Source organism: Pseudonaja textilis, chromosome 1 (assembly GCF_049901715.1).
Source record: "Pseudonaja textilis isolate UNSWEBS1 chromosome 1, rPseTex1.2, whole genome shotgun sequence".
NCBI classification, from domain to species: Eukaryota; Metazoa; Chordata; class Lepidosauria; order Squamata; family Elapidae; genus Pseudonaja; species Pseudonaja textilis.
In genome coordinates this window covers 287,044,418-287,060,556 of record NC_141990.1, presented here as the reverse complement: position 1 = coordinate 287,060,556, position 16,139 = coordinate 287,044,418, and the positions used below count along the sequence as shown (strand labels likewise).

Here is a 16,139-nt window from a genome sequence, read left to right as displayed (position 1 = left end):
CAGCCTGTAAAATGGGCTTGTTCACTAAACTCTATGAATAGAGAAACAAGCACAGCTGGCCTATTCATAATCAACATAAAAATAGATTTAGCACTTAACATATTAAACATTATCATTTCAACTATTAACATAAATCAATTTGTTATGGGCCCAGAGCTGCTACTACTGCTCTTCATGGATGTGATCTGCAAGGGAAAGGAAAGAATTTCATATTTATGGATGTTACAATAGGTTTGTAGGATGGCTAGGGGTATAACAGCTTGTGCACATTTTTCTCCCTTACAGAAAGTCATCAGAAGCTATCTTATATCAAATCAGATTGTCTATTTAACTCAATATTGCCTACATTGATTTTCATTCACTCTTCAAGGTCAGGCAAGGCTTATCCAGCCCTTCTAGTGATGGTAGGGATTGAACCAAGGATCTTCTGCATACAGCCTTTAAGTTTTCTTATTGTATATTGAACATATGCCAAGAACAAAAGCTGCTACCAGAGCCACCATTAACGCAATAGCCTCATTTCCACTCCTATTAAACAACTAAACATTAAATCAAAACTAGAATTATTCACAGATTCCAAATGGATATATCCAAGTGTCACCACTAGGACAGCATTCTGCCTTTCACCATGCCTTCCAAAATTTAAGATGCAAAAGCAACAATAAGGTTATAGACACCTGGTCAAAATCATTTTAGAAATTCTGTGTTCCTATGGATGTGGTAATGGGATGCATAACTAGTGCAGAATAATCCAGTTAAGTATGTGATGGCTAAGTATGGACTAATATAATGATGTACTCCAAAAGCCGATCAGGCAAAACTAAAGAAGTTTTTGGTTGCAACCTTTCCTCTCCTGTAAATTCAGCCAATGACTTTATGCAAATCTCCCAATCTCAGTCCTCATTGGTAACAATAATAATATGATATCTTTTGATATTTTTGTAAGGATTATAAGATAATGTACTAAAAAGTTATGAAGTTATATAAAAATGTTAAACATTGTTAGTATGTCTCAGCAAGGGGACAAGATATGGCCGACCTTGTCTGGTCCGCAAATCTATTCAGAGTTGAGTCTTATTTATGCATGGAAGGGAGTATTAGAGCTTGTAGACTAGACTAAAAATTTTGGGGGGAAATCCTGTAAAAATTTAGAGGCAAACACTGTAGACTTGCAGAGAAAACAAAATTTAGAGGCAAACACTGTAGACTTGCAGAGAAAACAAAATTTAGAGGCAAACACTGTAGACTTGCAGAGAAAACAAAATGTTGCCTCTCTATACTATACTACTATTAAAACTGACACTTTCTTCTTGCACTAGCACTGGTGATGTTACCTAATTTTGGTAATGAAACACCAGGGAGCCCGAAAGACCCCTCATTTCAACCCTGAGCTACGAACAAATATTCTATATTACTTTCTTCATTCGGAGGCCTTCCAAGGATATTTTGGCATCTAAAGACAACATCAAACTGTATTAGAATATGGGATCAATTTTGTTTACATTTCCATGGATAAAAAATAATTATTTTAGTAAAAAAAGTATATGGCCATTACAGGTGAAACTCAAAATATTAGAATATCGTGCAAAAGTTTATTTATTTCAGTAAAGCAACTTAAAAGGTAAACTAATATATGAGCTGTAAGCCATAATCATCTCAATTATGACAAATCACGGCTTGAACTATCTTGCTTTGCATGTAATGAGTCTATCTCATATATTATCTTCACCTTTTAAGTTGCACTACTGAAATAAATGAACTTTTGCACGATATTCTAATTTTTCAAGTTTCACCTGTAGATTAACCACAGTAGATACTGGGGTCTTCAGGAGATGTATGTTGACAGCTTCTCTCTAAGCTACTCACCCAGGTAACTTCATATCTGTGCCTCATAGCTGTGGCCATATCTGAAAGCAAGCCACAGAATTGCTTCTCTATATGTTGGAAGTACTTATAAAGCTTTAACTTCAAGGGTTATACCTGTGCTACTAGGTATGTACTGATTTCTACATTTACTGAAAACAATTTTAGCTCAATGTTCATTGATAGGAATGCCCTCAAATGACTTCTCCTTTTTAAGGTGCAACAGGCTCATCAAGCTTAGGGGGAAAAATAGGGACATCACTTGAAATCTAGGCAGTGGCAGTGGCAGTGACAGCACAACTTTTCATTTGACTAATGTAGGCCCATTTGTTATGGCTGACATTAATGCTCTATGCCATCCATCTCTGACTTTTTAAATTATCATTTTATGGCTGAAATCTTTTTCATAATTGATAAAAATCTGCTTTTTATATCCTATGTTATTAAAAAAAATATGGAGCTTTTCTTTTCATTCGTTTTAGTTTTAATATAAATGTAGTTTTTATTGATATGCACTTGAAAAGCTCACTGAGAGAGTAACAAAGAAAGTGAAACACAGCCCTGTCCTAGCTGTTTTAAAATGGGCCTAATCTTCATCATCTTGAGCATTAAATCAAATGGCCAGCCTTTCTAGAACTTGCAGCACAAAGAAAGGATTATCAGTTAAAAAAAATCACCATGTGGAATAACAGGATGGCTACAGATCTCAAAGATTCGTAAGTCAGCCTTCCCAAATATTTTAGTCTATAACTTACATAATCTCTGTCCATGCTCTTCCACTATACCCTGAAACTCAGCTGATTTCAAGTGAGAACTCAAGGCATTCATGATTATCTGTGGTGCTTTCATCAGCATCATAGCTTCAAACTACAAGCTCTATTCTTTTCAGAGATGTGTGTGACACAATGCATCTACAGAACATGTGGGGCTTGCATTGTGTATACATATACACATACATACATACATACACACACACACACTTCAGCAAATATAAAAACCAGAAAAAATTACCCAAACTGAAAACTACAAGCAATAAAAACAGAAAATAAACATGGCAGGATAAATCCAAGCAAAGGTTCTCAGGAACAACTTCATCTTTAAAGCTTCCAAAATAACAACGTTATTGTTGTTAACAATATAGCCTTGTTGCTATTTTGGAGAGGGCTAGACTGATTTCAATCACATCTTGATAACTTCCAGACATTGGAAAATTAATGACATTTCTTCACAGCCCTGTATGAGCCATACTGATGATACTACACCCTGAACAATCATATGGCATCTCCCAAAGGCTTCTTATAACTATTACAGAGGAGGGGAGACATGATCAATCCCTGTGACACCCCATATATCAGGGACCATTGAGATGCTCTCTCCTCCGCCAGCATCACAGATTGGAACTAACCACTGTGGAAGATGTGGAACTATTGGAGAACAACACCCCCTATCTCCAGCTTCTGCATTCAGTTCAATAAGATATGACATTTGATGGTAAGAAAATACTGAGATTTTCTGATGCTGAGAGAGCCAGGAAAACCAGAGATCCAATAAAATTCCCATCTAGGTCTCAATATGGGTCACCTAAGAGACCAATGCTATCTCTATCACAAGCAAGCCTAAATTTTGTCTAAAAGATCTATTTCCTTTAAGGTACTAAAAGTTGATCTACCAGCAGCAACTCAACAACTGTTCCATCAAAGGGAAGGTTGGAGACCAGCCAATAAGTTGAATTCAATATAATTGGGCTACTTCCAGACTAGCCCAATTGCTCCTAAATGTAACACTTATGTTCATCCTTTCTCTTGAACTGAAATTTTGTTTGCACTAAGGGTAAACCTACAATATTATCAATCCTTGATGGTTCAAAACCATATACTAGGCATGAAGTAATGTTGAAGTTTCATCTCCAATTTAAGAAGGAACAGTAAAATTTTTATCTTTGGAAATATCTAATCAATGTATAAAATGATACCTTGTTAAATTAATATTGTTTCCAGATTATGAAATGCATTACATTTTTCTTATTTTATATTATGCATATTTTTGTAATAAAAACTAATTTAAATATTGATAATGCTGAATTTAGCCTCTTAAAAATATCTTTTCTGTTGATTCAGAGTTAGAAGAGTTTTGGAGGCAGCCTGGGCATCTCAACCAAATGAAGAACATAATATATAATGTAAGATTTTTGCCTGTTTCTGGTAAATTATATTAATTTTGTAATGCTTCAAAAGCTTTGTATATATAATTAATAGTTAAATAATGCATTTTACATCATTTTCCATGTCAAAAATATTTTCTTCCACCATTTTTCATAAGGATTATTTAAACTGTCAAGATAAGTATTTAAATATTATTCTATGAGGTAAGGAACAAAGTGCTATAGTTCACATCCTATTACTTGCTGAGAAGAATTTGTTGTTGCTATTTGATTGTTTTAAGAACTACCCCTACTCAAGTCTTCATTGCACTTATTTGATTTTTTTTAATACTATAATTATTTTGGGGGGATACAGTATTACCCTTGTTTGGTATTAAGTTATATCGTACATAATTGTCCTACTCATTAGTAAATATGTATATAATGACACTGTACGTATTCATATTCTATTGACCAAAAGATCAACCAGGTAAATTGTCTAATATATTACTACACAGAACATTGCAGAGTCTGATAAATTGCCTATGATTATGCTCTGAGCTATGAGTCATTCTGCAAGGGTCACAAATATCCTTGTGAAAATATTATTTTAAAATAGTATCTTCCTACCACTTCAAAACTCTTTTTAATACTTATGTAGCATATTAGTTCCAATATTTAAATAAAATGCTGATCTTTTCAAATTTCAACATATGCATAAAATTGTCAGGTTCAGTTCATAAATAAAATAAATAAAATTGATTAAAGATTGCTTTGGATAGCTAAATTCAGATTATAAGAGGAGATTTGTTTCCTTCACACGTTTCCAGATAAAACATGGAAAGCAAAATGCAACTGAGAGCATTTTTGATGGCCTTGCTTATTAATAAGTGAGTTCTAAAAATAAATTGATTGACGCTGGCATGCATATTAATAAATATTATGCAAATTAAATTTAAAATGACAGAAAAGTAATAAAACAGGAAATGTATATAATCTGAATAATTTCTGTTGCTCTGAGTAAAAGAGCAATATAGTAAAAAACATACATATATGCAAATATCTGTAGACTCTCACATGCACCTAGCTAAGTTTAAGCAACGTAAGCTAGTACGATTATAAGGTCTTATTTTACAGGCAATTAATTTTAACCCCTACTTATAAATTCAATTAATATTAATTTAATGTTCTTGGAGTAGAGCTTCTAGGACATTTATATCTTATATATGCATGCAAGTGGGTTATATATAGGCATTTGAAGAGTGATCTCCAGAATGGTTTCATACGGAGTTGGCAACCTTTTGAGGTCGACAAAATGGGGAAACTGGGCATTGCACAGAATTTTCTTTGGAGATTGGTAATCTTGTATTCAGGATCATCTGTATTTGGTTAAGTACACAAAGAAAAGACATCTGCCTGCAAGCAAAGCAATAAAGTATAATCACACTATAGAGCTGTGTTCATTAGTTAAAAAATCTTTTTTGTATCATATAAATGTAATAGACAGTAAAAATCTCTTCACATTCCACAGTGGGACATTACTACTAGTGTCAATAAAGAGTCAAAATAATATGGGTAAAAGTGATACTTTTAATTAGTTATTGTTCCCATCATTAACCATTACTGTCAGATTCTTGCCAATTAAATTACTGGAAAAGCCAGAGATTATCAGCACAAAGCAGGATTACAAAACTGTGATATATAAACATATACAATGCCTACTTAGCTGAAATCCAATTGATGCTAGATCATTAACATTCTATTACATACATCCATAGTAAAATTGTTCCCATATCTACCCACAAGCCATCTTTTTCAAAACTTTCTAAATGACCTCTTTAACTTAACTGCATATTTATAAATTCAAAGATTATTTTTGTTTTAAACAAATTTAGTACACAGTATTTTTATATTTTTGACAATACATGTCAAATTATAGGTTTTGTAAATTGTTATTGTGGATGTCATACACTATATGTATATTAAACTTAAATAACTCCATTTTATATTCCAACTTATTACTTTCTCTAAAAAAAAAATAAAGCAAAAGAATTTTCTCACCATATCTTACCTGTTATTTAGAAAGTTTTGTCATTCAGTCCCATTTATTTAAAAAAGTTTCATTAATAATTATTGGAAAACACAACATCTATATTTTAACCCTGGTCACTTTATATTATTTTTAAACAGCTTGATCTTTCATTCCTTCAAATAAGGTTTCAGAAGCAGATTACTCATCACTTTCTCTTTGTCTCCGGAACTTGTTTAAATCCAAGATAAGAAACCTTTCCAAGTCATTCTTCCAATTTATTTTTTTTATGTCCCCTTTAATTGTTAATATTTCAGTTTCATCTGTAAATCAATTTTAGCAATTTTTCCACATTGCTTTGTAGTTTGTCATTTTAAAATCCATTTTCAGATCAGCTTTATTGTGTATTTTATCTAGTAAAATCTCCTCTGCAGCTTCTGTTAACTCCATTTCTAGAGCGCCAGACAATCTGAGGAGTAAAGTCTGGGTAATTTGTTTCCAAATTTCTTCTATATATTATTTTACAGCTCCATTTTATTACTTCTTTAACTGCAATATTTAGTTCTCTCTGATTCAATCTTCCAGATTCCCTCTTATCATGTGTTTATTTTCCAATCAGCAAAATGTTTCCAAAGGAGGCTTTCTTACAATTAATTTCAAAAATCTTCATATATATTTTAATAAAATTTTAAATAACCCACAGGAAATATTGTTTCAAGTCCCCTTGGTCTCTTAACTGTCAAAAACCAACATTCTAGTTCTGCATTTGCTGTTACCCAAGAAACTTTATTTTCTTTTTAAATTATAAAAATAGCACAACACTTCTTTCATTAAGGATAGAAGGAAACTCTCCCAGCAGAAAAAAAACTGAAGATTCTTAACATCCAAAAGGTCAGTAGTAAGCCATTTCCTAAGATGGTTAAGAAAGAAAATGGGCAAACCCAGTGTCCAATTGAAGGTATCCAACTACAGTTTAGGCAAAATAATTTTAACTCCAGCTCTCAAGTCCTAAAACCTGCTGGAGCTCACTATTTTAGAATCTCTTCAAAGGGAACCTCTGTATGAAGCAAACTTGTGGTTGATCCTAGTCTTCTCTTTGTTCCAGAGAAGGATTTTGAGAAGCCAATCTATTCACCAGCTCCTCTTTCCACCGTGACCATTTTCAGTCCACCATTAATTTCCCAGGAGTGACAATTTTAAGTAGTAAATCGTGCAACAAAATGGAACTTGCCTGACTATTGCTTATGGCTTCTTTGACAAAATCAATTATATCTCCAAATATAATCATGTTTTGGGGAAAAAGAGAAGAATATATTTTGTTTTGGAAATTGCCATATGTCCCTAATAGCATAGATTGTTTCAACTTGATAAAAAATAATTACTAGTGCCCTTACAAACACTTGATCTTCTAAATATATCTTTAAAACTCCCTTTTTCCTACATGACAGTATTAATGATGCTAATTTAGTGATAAGGTAATTGAATTGACTTTCACTGAGGAACATAGTCTTGATCGAACATAGATCCATATGGCAGAGTCTTTTTACATACCTGGTAAGGAGACAAGAAACATTTATCATAGTCTGTCCCAAGCTGACATTCTCTAGATGTATTCCACATCAACTTCCATTATCCTCCAACTAGAATATTATACCTATTCATACTGTACTGAATTGGATGGAGAAAATATTTGATAAGAATTAGGGTTTGCATTCACATCAGAAGCAGAAATGAATAAAAGTTTGAGCCAAGAAGTTGCTCCTTAACATCTACTTCTATATTTGTATAAAAATTTGTTCATTTTGAAAAACATCCCTAATCTGGCTTTTCTATCAGGAAGGCTTACTTTGAGTGTTGATAGGTATTGGTATACATGTGGCTTTATTTATTTTTATCCTTTATGGTGCTTATTGTCATGATGATGATGAGCCAGTTTGGTCTAGTGGATAAAGCATCAGCATTCAGCCTTTGACATTCCTGCCTGGAAACACTTCAGCTTTCAGGTGAAAACAATATATTCTGTATATAGGTGTTTAAAACACTGGAAATAATATCAAAACATTAGGAGATATAGCCAGTTATTTTCAGGAAACTGAGCTCCATTAACAATAGCAAATTTGATATCATGTGCCAAAAAAAAGGTTCACTGGGATACAGCAGGTATCTGAATTATATTTTGAAATAATTTACGATTCAGAAAATTCCCCCCCCCCCAAAAAAAAGAGGCTATGGAAATATTCTATGATTTAGATTATTAAAAACATTATTGAGGTGTATTCAATTATCAACAGATAGGAAATACTTTGCATTTCATCTTCCAAACAAAATCTGTCAGAGAAATACCAAAGTCATTTCAGCTTATAACAATTCAAAACCATAATCCATCTCCTTTGTGCCTTGTCCTTTTTTGCTTATTCATTCTTTCCTTTCCCATTTATTTTCTTCCTGATCTTTTATAGTTTTCTTTCCATCTCTTTAAACTAAATATCTACCTGACATGGATCATGAGGGTGAAGGAATGCTAAGAAGGAAATCTACGGCTGAAAAGAGATTCAGGCTTCTTCACTGGGAATTAATGAGGCTCTTTTTGTTTCTTGAAATGCTGAAAAAGACTGGGATGGCTCACTGTTGCAAATGTATTCATCCCAGAAGGTCCCTGTTCAGTCAAAGGCCTATGAGCAGAACTAAACAAAAACTAAATATTGCATAAAGCCGCTTTTTTATGTACATCATAGGTTAAGATGAAAGCCATTTGAGGGTGGACTGAATAATACAAGTTGTGTTTACACAACATATTTATCCATTATTCATTTATTCATGGCTATATGGATCTTATCCTATAAAATGACTCTGGGTGGCTTACAAAGTTTATGCAAATAATTCAATTTCTTGAGCTGCATGACAATTAAATGGGAAACTAACTACATAGGCTAGGATTGCCCAGCAGGAAGACTAGAACATGGTTGACTTATTTGATATTTGTATATTATGGGATATAGCCACTGAATGAAGTTTTACTTGTATGAGAGCAACCAGGATGATTAGGGGACTGGAGAGTAAAACATATGAAGAATGGTTGCAGGAACTGGGCTTGGCTAGTCTAATGAGGAGAAGGACCAGGGGAGATATGATAGCAGTCTTCCAATATTTGAGGGGCTGCCACAGAGAGGAAGGGGTCAAGCTATTTTCTAAAGCACTTGTAGGTCAGACAAGGAATAAAGGATGGAAACTGAACAAGGAGAGATTTAACCTGGAAATAAGGAGAAACTTTCTGACAGTGAGAACAATCAATCAATGGAACAGCTTGCCCTCGGAAGTTGTGGGAGTACCATCACTTGAGACTTTCAAGAAGAGATTGGACTGCCATTTGTCAGAAATGGTGTAGGGTCTCCTATTTGGGCAGGGGGTTGGACTAGATGACCTATAAAGTCCCTTCCAACTCTGATTATCTGTTATCTGACAGAGATGCACTGCGTGTTTTAATGCATGAATTCAGTGCACACAAATGTCTTCTAATTATCACTCAAACTGTATTCCTCCAAATATAGGAAATTCCTCCAAGTTGGGCCACTTACTCTGATTCTCTTTAGTTAATCTTGCTGTTGGTTTTATGTACAACCTTTCCTAAACTGTATTAAAGACTTGGAATACAACCCTCGGTGAATAGGAAAATAGAGGAAGCGTGCCTGAAAGTCAATGTAATTCCCAGTTCCAAAGAGTTAACAGTGACACAGCTTTTTTTATATCAAATGGCTTCATTGTGAAAGACAGCAACGATTTATGTTGTTATTACAGGGATTTATTTATTTTTCACTTAGGGGTTAATTAAGGAGCTTGCAAATGTAAAGGGCTGACAGTGCTTATCTGGAAATGGTAAAGTGCAGTGAGAAGCAGCACAAACTGCCCATGAATAGCTTTCTGCCAACAGCAACTTTTCTGCTGCTTTTAGCTGAAGCTGCTCTTCAAGGGGAACAAAAGCTCAATGGTTCTGTCACAGATAATATGTGTTGTCTGACTGCTGCTCCTTATTCCCATGTTTTATGAGTCTACAATTTCATTTGCACTTGCTCTGTTTTCTGATGGGATGTAGTCCTGAAGGAAACACATCTTCAGTAAGAGTCATTTGGCAAAACTGAGATCAGATGAGGCCTGTGAAGAAGATGGCAGCCAATTTAATCAGGTTGCAGAACAGTTTCTCTGGAAAAAAAAACTAGAAGTTTGGGGAGTTTAACTTAGAATTGAGATTGGAACATGACTGAACTGGTAGCGTAAATTTTGAGACATTTTACAGTATCCTTCCCCAGCTATGCTAAGCAAGCCACGCCCACAGAACTGGTAGTAAAAAAATTTGAATCTCACCACTGCTTAGAACACATAGATATGGAAAAGTTTTTTCTCAAGTTCTAGGCCAAGATATCATCCAAAATGATTGAAAGTAGGTTTAGAAGAAGCAACAGAAAGAAATTCTTCACACAATATATAATTATAATGTGTTACCCCAAGCTGTAGTGTGATAGCCACTTTTTTCATGACTTACAGGGGTAAGTTTCTGAAGGACAGGCTTATTCAGGACTATTGGGCTGGAAGATCCAATGTTACCTCTTGGTTACAGACAGCATAATACTGTTTGCAAGGAAACACTGATGGGAGTGTTGATCACATGTTTTTGGGTCTCTTAACTAACAGATGTTTAAAAGGAAGGTTGCTGTCTTTTCAAAGAGTTTATAAGGAAGCAAGGGCTTCACCTGCATTTTCTACTTCCTCTATGAGAAATCTGTCTTGAATTTTATGAACTGCCAGATATGAAAATCACTTCAGCCAAAGTGTTTTCTCCAGTGAGGTCTCTAACATTTTGGAGGCCTGTTCTGCCTGTGCTGTATTAATTTATTTACTACATTTGTAAGGGCTGTCTGATTCCAAAAAGAATCTGTACAGTTTACACAATGCCATACGCATAAGTAAAACACAATTAAAAATATAACAAAATATAACTACTTGGACAGCAATATTAAAAATAACATGACAGGGGTTCCATGTGCAACTTAACCGCAGACTTGACAGCAGAGCGATTTCATAAAGGACTTCTGGAACACTTGGAAAGGGGAGATAATATGGTAATGATGATGGTATGATAGGAGTAATAAATGTCAGTGTCTCTGAATCCTGCTTTGCTACAACTATGTCCCTTTCTAAAATAGTTGTTTCTGGGATTCGAACTAATCTCAGACAGGATCCTGCTGTAGCAAAATAAAGCTTGACAGCTCAGTCTTAAAGAGCCACAAGCCATTCTGTGCTAGTTAAGCCAAATCATTTTTACTGCATCGCAGCCTGCCAGATTGTTTTGCCTACCTTTTGTGTATCTCCCAATGATCCTCCTAAGCCTCTATATCTTAGCACTCCTGGGTTTTTCTTATTCTGTCTTTATTATTTAAAATAACTCCAGGTGGCAAACAAATCTAATACTCCTTCTTCCTCTTATTGTTCCCCACAACAACAATCCTGTGAGATGAGTTGGGCTGAGAGAGAACGATTGATCCAAAGTCATCCAGCCAGCTTTCATATCTAAGGTGGGACTAGAAGTCACAGTGCCTTGGTTTCTAGATCAGCACTTTAACCTCAGCACTTTAACCACAGGGTTGTCAAACTCAAGATGCGGGGACCAGATCCAGCCCGTGGAATACTTAGATCTGGCCCATGGGGGACCCCTGGAAATAGAGAAGGGCCAGTCCACGGTGCCTCCCGAGCTCCAGTTTTGCTGGCAGAGGAATGCAGGAGATTGTCCCAGCCGAAAGTGGAGCTCGGAAGCCCATTTTCTCTGGCAAAGTGCCTGGGCCACAGGCGCCCCCGACATAAATGATGTCAAGCTGGCCACGCCCATCCTGGCCATGCCCCCTCGTCCCTGAAATTAAACAAAACCCTAATGCAGCCCTCAATGAAATAGAGTTTGACACCCCTGCATTAGACCAAGCTGGCTCACTTTTCCCACATCTGCATTAAGCCCATTCTTCAGCCTATGAACTATGCTCACATTCAATTCACTGTGGGACAATTGTTAAAACTGCTGCCAATCAGATCACGTCTTAAGTACACCATGTGACCCCCAAATTGGTATCAGTCTTATCAAGTAATTGGATTCCTGACCATCTTTCCTTTTTTGTTCTATTTATGCCACTCATCTATTCTACTGTACATTCCAGATTCAGCAATTCACTCCTGGATCCTTTTGAACTAACTGGACTTTTACAATAAAGACTTTAATACCACTGTTTGCAGTAAATACTGTTGGTCTTGAACAGAAAACTCCTACACCTAGCCTTAATAAGACATGCCACCCTGACCTCCTGAAATGAATGTTAACCCCACTAAGTTAATATATACAAAATAATGCAGTCAGTTTACCCTGTCGCTGACAATTGTACAAGCTTTAACAGATTTTCTGTGACAATCACCCACTGAACACGATACAAAGCAATCAAAACAGACAAGAGAACTAGAAAAAAGAGCCAGCATTTTAAAAGACCCAACAGTTCATTTTGAGCACTGACAAAAAAAAAAGACAAAACACACAGGAAAAAAAAAACAATAAGGGAGTATTTCTGCAGCGGAAGTGCTATTTTGTGTTGAGGAAAATGCTTGTAACCTGCAGGGGGTGAAAAGAAGCAGAAAATGTATAACTGTTATGTATATAACTGTGTCTTTTTAATAGAAAACCACTAAGCAGGCCCCTAAGACTAATCAAACTACATTCTGCTGCCTTGCTTGAATGACAGCCAACCAAGGCTGATTGCCTGACATACCCCTTTGCCTAGGTCCTCCTGGATCACTTGCTCGATTTCCTGCCTGCTGCTTTGAGGAGCTTGGCTGTGCAAAATCTTGAGGGTGCGGGTGTATTCCTCAGGCAAGAGGTAATCAAGAGCCCCCAGATGCTGTCCTACTTTGATGAAGGTACCTCGGTTGGCACAGCATAAATCTCGGAGACGTTCTGCGGAACGCAGGTGCACCTGCAGAGAGAGAAAAGGAAACTTTGCTTGAAACCTTTTCTTCAAATTGTATACCGCATCCTTCCATACATCCTTTTCCAAGTCTTTGAGATATAATGGTTTAATCAGGAGGTTTCCTGAATTGGATCATTAGGATAGAAAGCACATTTCAGAGAAAAGCAGGCATCTCTCCCCACTAAAAGAACCCCAGGTCAATATCCTTGTTTGCAATGTCTGCACTGCACCTGCATTATCCCCAAAAACATATCAGTAGGAGCTGACACCTACAGCATGTGCAGATTTTTAAATGTTTGGTTAGTCATGAATGTTTCCAGCCCCCCTTGACATATTCTTTAAGGTTATTCTAAAATATGCAGTAAAAAGAAGTGGACGCAAGCCCCACCCCTCAAAACCTGATGCTTAACAGCTGTTCAATTTCTGCTTGGATCCTCCATTTTACGAGCCTCAGTGAGCTTTCTTGGTATGGGCTGAGCTATGGCATGCCAAAGGGCAAGGTCACCACCAGGACTCTCTCAGAACAAGCAGTGTGCTTTCATCATGAAAAAATCCAAACACCTGTAGTATGACTTATGGAGGACAAAAAGAGCCGGTTTTATACATTTTAACCCCTTGACTGGATTGTTTATCCATTTCCTCTCTCTGAATAGCAGAGATGCAAAAGGGGAAGGGGAAAAAAAGAACCAGCGCCCCCAAAAAATGGAACGGAAAAGGTGCAGATCGAGGTAGAAAAAGGAAGGGATGAAGTCAGAGCAGCTGGGCAGTTTGTCACAGTACAAGGAGTTCAACTCATTACAGGGAAACAGTTTTTATGCAGCTTGGATAATTGTCCTCGACACTGTCTCCAGCAGAGGAGAAGGGAGGGGGTGCAATCAGCAGCCAGCCAAATAGGGGAGGTCTATCTATAGCTTTCCAGAGTTAACCTGTATTCTAGGGGAAAAGAAAGGCAAGATGGGTGTATTTGAAAAGAAAAGAGACCATCTTAGCCCCAATTCCCTATGTTACTAAGCAAAAATATATTTCCTGTAACTCTACAAAATATACATGAAGGCGAGGCGGCTGGGAACCTGCAGTACTTGCCCATATAGATTTAAACATGCTAATTTGTTTTCTAAAAATCATGCCTCATAAACATTTTTGATAGCCACTTATTAGGAAGCATCAAGAAAATCATAACTCACATTGCAAAGATACAGTAAAGTACTACTAGCCAACAACTCTGGTCTCATTAGAGACAAGTGAATGCATGCATACTAGTCCCATAAGTATCCTAGGTTGAACAATAATGGTCAGCAATGTGTTTGAAAGAGGCACATTGATTTCTTAAATGCTGTGACAGGAGGAGAAACCGTAGAACACTTTAGAGATTAATTCAAAAGATGGTGTGTAGAAAGGATTTTGATACCTGAAGGTCGCTGCACTTGCAAGTGGTGGCTGTAAAAATGTGTGCACAATTACACACATCACCATCATCAATCATCATCATCATCATCATCAAAACTTCCTTGAAACTGGCCAAAATATAGAATTTTGGTTTGAATGGATGATTTGTAAACTCTTGTATGTAATGAAGTGCAAAGCATATTATCATGCAGTGCACGCAATAATATTGCTTATGGAACAAACGGAGGGCCACACGGGCATCATAGCTAGAGATGAATCATCATGAACTCTACATAAAAGTTGAATAGTTATTACATCGTTCACATGATGCTTCTAGGAAAAGGTATCAGGTTAACAAAGATTATTTGGTTGTTTGGTTGTTTAATATACTGCCCATCTTGCTGTTTGCAGTGACATATTTGCAGTACAGTAGAAAGCCTATTATAACATTTAAGTGAAAAGAATTAGAAGATATCATTAAAAAACAGAACTCAACTATGCAGTCCCAAAAACATTCAGGAGCTTATTGCAGCAGCTCTGAGGAGGGGACAAAAGCAGTCTCTGGTCATTATCCAATAGGATCCTCTATTCTGGACCTTGCAACTTGTCCCATGCATCCTAAGTAGAAGCTGTTCTCTGAGTCCAAGGAACAGGCTTGGGATTCATCCAATGAATCAAGAGAGTTGTCCTCCACAAATTCCACTCTTCAGACTGAGCCCTTCTTGTAAGATACTAGAGGCTATAAACCAAATTGATTATTTCAAAATACTGAAACAAGATTTGTGAGGGTAAGATGCTGGAAGAATTTCCATTAACTGTCAGTTTTCTCAGTCAAAAAGTAAACCACCCAACATTATATATCTTATGGCAACCCAGCTTTATTTTGTAATGTTTTTTTTTTTTTTAGCAAAGCATGTTATTTCAGTTGAGGAACCCCAGCAGAAAAGGCTCTTCTCCTGAACCTTGGCTGCTTCTGCTTTTTCTGCAGAGACCCTGGGAAAATCCCAAAAAAGTCTGCAGGAAAATTTCTCACCCTGTTTTCCTACCGATCAATCATTCTTTATTTGGGATCGCAGGATACCGTCTCCAGCTCTGTTCTCGGGGGGAAGAGAGACTTTAGGCTTCATGCAAGGAAAGCAGCAGAAGCAGCAAAAATCTTTCTTTCTCTCCCCCAAACTCCACCAGAATGGCGCAGCCTCTTGGAGAAGGATGCCTTGCAGGGTCCCAAAGACTCATTTCTGGTGGAGTTTGGGGGGAAAAAAGAAACACTTCTGCTGCTTTCCTTGCATGCAGCCAAAAGCGGAAGCAGCAGAGACCCTGGGAAAATCCCCCAAAAAGTCTGCAGGAAAATCCCCTGCCCCGTTTTCCTACCGATTGATTGTTCTTTATTTGAGATTGCAGGATACAGTCTCTCTCTCTCTCCTCTCTCTCTCTCTGAGAACGGAGCTGAAAATCAGGTTAGTGAAGGAATGTGACTGCCTTGGACAAGGGAGGGGTATGAGGGACCTCTGTGTGTGTGTGTGTGTGTGTGTGTGTGTGTGGAGAGAGAGAGAGAGGGAGGGAGAGAGAGAGAGAGGGAGAATATGAGAATATCACCACCAGCCTTCTGAGGTTAGATCAGATCTCGCTCTTTCTTCCCCCCCCCCACCAGTGGCAGTGGTGGAGCTTCAGTGCAGCTCTGGGATGACCAATGTATCTTGTGACTACTGCAGCTCTGGAATCTGGG

At 36.8% G+C, this 16,139-nt stretch overlaps 1 protein-coding gene and 1 long non-coding RNA gene across 3 annotated transcripts in view; one reads left to right on the top strand and one right to left on the bottom strand.

The window, feature by feature from the left end:
- ADCK1 (aarF domain containing kinase 1) overlaps positions 1–16,139 on the bottom strand; it is a 96,896-nt gene that overhangs the window by 37,893 nt on the left and 42,864 nt on the right. For both annotated transcript variants that reach the window (XM_087922054.1, XM_026712537.2), the window contains one exon: positions 12,830–13,033. In XM_087922054.1, the coding sequence (XP_087778180.1) occupies positions 12,830–13,033 (204 nt within the window). The remainder of the gene's footprint in view (positions 1–12,829; positions 13,034–16,139) is intronic.
- The window catches only part of LOC148128243 (uncharacterized), a 44,230-nt gene that overhangs the window by 317 nt on the left and 27,774 nt on the right, over positions 1–16,139 (top strand). Inside the window, exon 2 of the long non-coding RNA XR_015741110.1 lies at positions 3,981–4,042. This is a non-coding gene — a long non-coding RNA (uncharacterized LOC148128243). The remainder of the gene's footprint in view (positions 1–3,980; positions 4,043–16,139) is intronic.